At 45.7% G+C, this 6,891-nt stretch overlaps 1 protein-coding gene across 1 annotated transcript; it reads right to left on the reverse strand.

Moving 5' to 3' along the window:
* Positions 1 to 4,859: 4,859 nt before the first annotated feature.
* LOC125655028 (uncharacterized) lies at positions 4,860 to 6,619 on the reverse strand. The gene is made up of 2 exons (XM_048885144.2): positions 6,232 to 6,619; positions 4,860 to 5,982 (listed from the first exon to the last, which is right to left on the reverse strand). Exons 1-2 carry the CDS (start codon positions 6,530 to 6,532, stop codon positions 5,726 to 5,728), a joined length of 558 nt encoding a protein of 185 aa, XP_048741101.2. The 5' UTR covers positions 6,533 to 6,619; the 3' UTR covers positions 4,860 to 5,725.
* Between the last annotated feature and the right edge of the window lie 272 nt (positions 6,620 to 6,891).

Genomic DNA, 6,891 nt, shown 5'->3' on the forward strand with positions numbered 1-6,891 from the left:
AGGGGCGCAACTTCGAGAGCAAGCTCTTCGCAGCAGTCTGTGAGCTCCTGAAAATCCATAAGGCACGGACAACCCCTTACCGCCCTTCGACCAATGGCCAAGTAGAGCGGTACAACCGGACGTTGATGGATGCTGTCAGGTGCTACATAGACAATGCTCAGAATAGCTGGGACGTACATTTGGCACAGATAGCAGGCGCCCTGAGATCGTCTGTGAACCGTAGCACAGGGTTTACTGCTAACAAGTTGATGTTAGGTCGGGAGACCAACACTCCGGCAGACCTGATGTATGCTCCTCCCATACGAGGCGAGGACCTAGACTTAGAGGATTATGTGGTGAACCTGGAGAAGTCCATCCAGGCAGCCCATGAGATAGCCCGAGCCCGACTTCGGACTACAGAGGAGCGCATGAAGCGTGACTACGACCTTAGGGTCAGGTTTCGGGCCTATCAGGAGGGGGATACAGTCTATGTCCTGGACACAGCCACCGTGAAGGGGAAATGCCGTAAGCTCAGCCCCTCATGGAAGGGTCCGGGGCTGGTGGTCCAGAAGCTCAGTGCCCACCTATACCGAGTAAGGACCAAGACGACGGTTATGCTGGTCAACCATGACCGCATGAAAAAGTACGAGGACCGTGACTTACCTCGCTGGCTGGCCAATGCCCGGGAGAGGTATTTAGCCGAGAAGGGCTCGTGTCAGGCCACAGACGAAGGGGTTCATGCCAGAACCCCCACCGGGACCGTGTCAGAGCCGGAAGGCATCCCGAGGACACAGGACCCTGCAAGTCTCCAGGATCCAGTGGTTGCACAGACGCCCCCGGAGGAACCAACCCCTACTCCGAAGCGTAGACGGGGAAGACTGCGTAAGCACCGCGTGCCGTCACCGGCTCCCCCGAGTACCCCCTCGGGGAAAACGCGCTATTACCTCTGCCGACAGGCTGACGATGGCAAACTTATGATCCAGTGCGATAGGTGTGAGGAGTGGTTTCATGGGAAGTGTGTGGGAGTGACTCTGGAAGATGCAGAGAGGTTAGATAGTTATGTGTGCTCGCCTTGCTCCTGTAAGGGTACGGGTGGCTCACCCCTTCTTCTTTCTCTTTGCAGGAGACAACGCGATGCAGAGTCGGAGGGGGGTTCCCCCACAGGAGCTGGAGGCGGGAACGGGCACGCTCCCAGAGGGACGACTCCTCGTCCCAGAGCGGGAGGAGGCGGAGGGTCACTCCGCCACCCCGCAGGCCCAGTCCGGTAAAAATTAGGGAGGACTTCGCCGACCCTAGGGATGCGGGTGTTCCCAATCCCCCTAGTCCCTACCGCAGTCGGGACTCAGAGTGCGCCTTGCTATGTGGGGTGGCTACCCGGAAGCTCCGGCAGCATGTGACCCTAACTCACTTGCCGCAGGTCTTCCGGCGTGGCGTCCCCCCCCCTCCCGGGAGGTCTTGTCCATCCGGGAGAGGGTTTTGAAGTGGTTGCCTAGGACCCTCCTCGGCCCAGGTGCCACTCTGTCAGAGTTGGCAGCCTCCTTACGGGCCGAAGAGGTGTTCCCGGACCCCCCACGGTGGTCTCACGACAGATCTGGTGGAGGCCATGGATAGCCTGTGCCGCAGTGTGGGGGAAGCCCCTCCCCCAGTCTACGAGTTGCGCGGGGATGTCCACCCCGCGCTCCTCCTCCATTGGAGGGCACAGGCTGTCCTGTTGACAAAGGTCGATTCCTGCTCGAGGGCGGCCTACAAGAGGTTGGCCGCCAGCGAGAGGATCGGTCGCCGGCGTTTGAGGGACTTCTCCATGAAGCCTAACTCGTCGTGGGGTCCCTCATGCGCCAGAACGAGGCCTTCCTCGGGGACTCCGGCTCCGGGGACAGCTGCTCCCTCGGTGCCGCCGGCAACTCCTGAGGAGACCCCGTTCGTCCGCCAGGAGTCCAGAGATGCCTCCCCCTCTTCGGATGATGAGCCTCCCCCCTTGAACCAATTCAGCCCGAGGGGTGGGAGTTCGACTCCGACGAGGAGGAGCCGGTCGATTGGTACCCCCTTGGACCAGAGATGGTCGAGGGGGGTGCCACCGATCAGCATTGGGATGAGGGGGATTCGTCCCCCATGCTCGAGTACGGGCAAAGCCCCTTGGACGGGGAGATAGGGGGCCCTCCAGCTGGTGGGGAGGAGTTCCCTAGGCCACCCCCTGGGTTTGTTACCACCCAATACATGATGGCGGAGATGCCTCGGGGGTGGCATGGTGCCCACAGGGTGACCCTGGCGGTAATCCAGGAGTGGTAAGTCACTCCTCGATGGTTCCCCTGGTATTGGGGGAGGTCGTTGTTGTTTTGGTGTGAGAGCCAGGAATGACCCTGGTCCACATGGGGGTGGATTTTAGGGGGGGTTCCCTTTACCAACGGGCAGGGGTGCATGGCCCAGGACAGGCTGTCCTGGTTTGCACTGGGGACTAATTCGGGGGGATTCCCCGTCAGACGTTTAGGGGGTGTGGGTCACAGGGTATCCCTGTTCCACACCGGGTAGGGGCCTTAGAGGTCTCAGTTAAATTCTTCCGGGAGTATGCCCGGGTCCTCTCTTTGCCGGAGTTTTCCGGCGTCCTCGGATAAGTCTCTCCGAGGGGGCGTGTCGCGCCCACCTTGATTACTGGTTAGACCCGTTTCTCCGTCCTTCAGAGAAAACGGGGGGAGTGTAGTATCTGGGGAGTCATCCCTAGTACGACCTGTTTGGCAGACAGTTTCCGGAGCCCGGATGACAGTTCCCGCCAAGAGGCATCCTTATACGAGAGCTCGTCAGAGACGGTTGTATTACTAACTACTACAACTAATACAGAACTAAAGATATAAAGACAGCCACACAGCGTTATGTTTAGGTAAGTACTGTGGGTAACTCACGGGTTTACTGAGTCATTAATACCCCATAAATACTATATTATTTTATCAGTGAAAAAAAAATTAAAAACAAATTAGATTAATACTGCGTACAGCTTATATACCATGTTATCACACACCGTCTTTGTTGTATCACGCTGTATAAATACCATCATTTTCATTCCAGTGACTTAATTATTTTATATCCACGTTTGAACAATCTGAAAGGGGGTATTAAATTAGCAATTTGTTCGCTAAAATTAGCCGAATGCGTCGTAGTTGTTCACAATGCTCGTAACGGTTGGAATTTCCGACAGAAGTAAAATGTGAATACAAGTTGTAAAAAGTAGACTTTGATATGTTGAAAATGTATGAGGGTGGGAACAGGAAGACTTACCGTCGACACGTACCTTTAATGAGGCGTTAACTGACGTGATTTATGAAGCAACCCGGCGTGAAGTGTCGAGGTTCGGGAACTGCACCCTCATACGACTTAAAAATGAAAGGTGAAGATAACGAAGAGTGATCAATCTCATAATTTAAGTCCTATAAATAATACAAAATAGCGAGTTGGGTAAACACGGACCCCTGGACACACTAGATGTGGTACCAGGTGCCTAGGAGGAGTATGTATCCCCTGTCGACCGGTCACACTCGCCGTGAGTCCTATATCTTGATCAGGTAAACGGAGTTAATCCGTAGTCAAAATCAGTGTGCCAAGAACGGCCTAACAATCGGCACGACACACGTCGGACAACATTTGATCCAATGATATTGGCAAACTAGATCGTTGTAATGACCACAGAATTTGCGAAATGCTGACGGTTGAAACCCCAGCACCATCGACCTGTTTGTTAGTAGCCTGTCTCGATTTAAAAGCTGACCATACGCTGAACAAGCCTGTGTGTATCGAATCAGTTGGGAGATATAAACACCATATACAGGTGATATTGGAATATTCGCTACATAACTATGGGAAGTTGACGACGGAGAAGCTGTAATCATCCCGTTTGTCATAAAGTTGAGTTGTTAGTTTGCCATTAATATATATTTTCAATAACATATCCAAGTACATACATGAAAGGTGAAGATAGCGAACATGTCGAATTGAAGGTCACAACAAGAGATTTGTTCTTCTCGCGTAGGAGTTTTGTTAATAAATTCTCCTTCATAAGAATATAAAAACAGGTCTGCTAACAACGAACAAAGGAACACACTTCGTGCCCATAGGAATTCCAACAGACTGTTAGAAGACCTGATCACCAGATTATGAAGATATTGTCAATGAGGAACTCCAGTAATTTTTTTAATTTCAACTTCAGAGTACTTGTGCGTGGAATCAGAGTGGTGTTTTAACAAAGTAAGTTTTTGGATGACTGATCACTAGATATGAATATTTCCATTTTTGATGAAGAAGCAAGAGTCTTTGATGTAAAAAAGTCTAGTACTTAATTCATCGTGAGGAATGGTCGTGTTAAGTGTTGAAAAGTCATACGTTTTGTTGTTGATTTTAGAAAAAAAAATTGCGATTTCAAGTTTACTAAAAGATCTTTAGAAATTTTTTTACAATCCACATTTGATTTACACCATTTCTAGCATATGTAGTCGCACAGCACGTTTGAAGTTTCTTCTTCACAGTTGTTAATATTTTCGTGAGGAGCAAAGATAGTGGCTTGGTAGAATACTTACTTTGAAAGGGTTTTATGAAGATTAGTAATCCAGTACAGGTACGGTAATTCATATTCACCCGACCCATTGACCCATTGACTGATATATTAAATGTGTCTAAAACTGAAGCACGATTTTAAAGAATTTCATCGTTTGAAAGGGCAGTTGAAGTATAAGTAAGATTACCAAAAGTGGAATCAATGCCACAATTAATTTTTCAAAGTAGAAAAACTATTGATTTCCACATCATAAAGTTTAACTGAATAACTCAAACATATATATGTGTGGGTTGACATCTTTTTAAAATATGTCCGACATACATAAACAGATTTTAAGTCAACATCCGAAATTCGTACATTTTAATTCAACAGAATAATAAAGATCCATAAAAACTAATTAAAATGACAATTTTACTTTCACCAATTTCTTAAAACTGCATATATGAAATTGTGGATATCGGGGAAATCATTGTACATTAGATTAATTGATTGATTGATTGTATAATGTTTAAAGTCCCTTTCGATCGAGAATCTTTCACTCATGAAGACATTATTGTTCATTAGATATACAATGGAAAATAAATGCCAGCATAGCAGTTTTTGCCGTTGACAACATTTATTAGGTATACATAATTCATTATTTATAGAAAATAAAAACTCTTTTTGGTATGTAATAGGTATCTAGATTTTCTCTTGTACCCATTAAATAAAATTCCCCAAAAGATTTTCTATCGCACAAAGTTTATTCAAATAAAGATTTTGCAAAAATCTACGACTTCACATGAGGGCGGAACTACCTTTCTCTTGCACGCACACGAGCATTCAATAGGACGGTTTGGCCTAATGATTTTTTTTTTTTTTTTTTTTTTATAAAATACTCTATTTTAAAGTACCACACCTGCAGGTTTGAGGGAAAATTGGATATGGAGTGTATAATTCTATGAAAATCCCTTCTAGTGACCTTCCATTTTTATATTTAACCTTGAAAACAGATATGAACTAAAATCATAATGCAATGCACCAGCCATGCACGTCTGACAAAAAAAAAAATTCATTTCCCCTGTAACATTAAAATCAATAAGAACCAAGATCTGCAAGGTGCCATTGATGCAAATTAGATAAACCATGAGAGACCTGGCATCCAGTGCTCCGTAATTCTGGAGAGAGAGAGAGAGAGAGAGAGAGAGAGAGAGAGAGAGAGAGAGAGCACTACACATGCATGTCTAAATCATCCGTGTCATCAGTTGTGTGTATTACGTCATCGTTCTCGTTGTCGATGTCAATCACTTCAGAAGGCTCCCCAGCCTCGTTCTTATTATACTGATGTCCATAATTTCTCTCCATGCTGACATTTATTTCATTTCTTGTGTGTAAGGCAGAATCTGTCAGAACCATGACATCTGTTTCCTCGATATCCAGATTTAGTGCACCGTCCTCAAATTCCGTTTGAGATTGCTTTGTATCTCCTAAAAATCAAAATGTTTTGCTTTTATTTTAGATTACAAAATTATCAAATGTTAATGCACGTGACATATATTTCGCTAATATCTAAATTTCCATAAAATTAAGGAGTGAGTTTTACATGAAGTAAAAATTATCGTCGAATCAAAGCAAAAATCATATTTTCTAATAAAAAGGCTGGGATATTTTAATAGTTTAATTGAGATGGTCATGTAATGATATTTGAAATTAAAGCCAAATGCACGTGATATTACCGTGATGAACTGCCGCTCTACCGTCATGGACCGACGCTCTACCGTCATGGACCGCCGCTTTACCATCATGGACCGCCGTCTTAAAGGTGTTTGTGACATTTTCAGAAGTGGCCAGTTTCTGCAACTTTACAGCACCACCATCATTGACATCATAACGCGAAAAATCCGACTGCAGTTTAACAGGCATGAAGTCATCCGAGTCCTTACTTTGTTTTTTGAAATGAAGAGGAAGGGCCAGTATAAAGACAGAGGTTAAAGCCACTACACTCAACACAACAAACAAAATGGACAGGCTGGTCATATCTGTAAAAGATATATTTCACACATTTACGTTACAATAAGCTCGTAACACGAATCCCCAGCCGGTGTTAACTCTATCTGCAAGACACTGTAATGCACAATGCACCATGCAAGTCAATTGATTGGATGAATATATAATGATTATTACATGATATTTATTGGCTATATTCAGTGACTGTATGCTATATTCAGTGACTGTATGCTATATTCAGTGACTGTATGCTATATTCAGTGACTGTGTGCTATATTCAGTGACTGTATGCTATATTCAGTGACTGTGTGCTATATTCAGTGACTGTGTGCTATATTCAGTGACTGTGTGCTATATTCAGTGACTGTATGCTATATTCAGTGACTGTG

The sequence above is a fragment of the Ostrea edulis genome, chromosome 7 (assembly GCF_947568905.1).
Source record: "Ostrea edulis chromosome 7, xbOstEdul1.1, whole genome shotgun sequence".
NCBI lineage: Eukaryota > Metazoa > Mollusca > Bivalvia > Ostreida > Ostreidae > Ostrea > Ostrea edulis.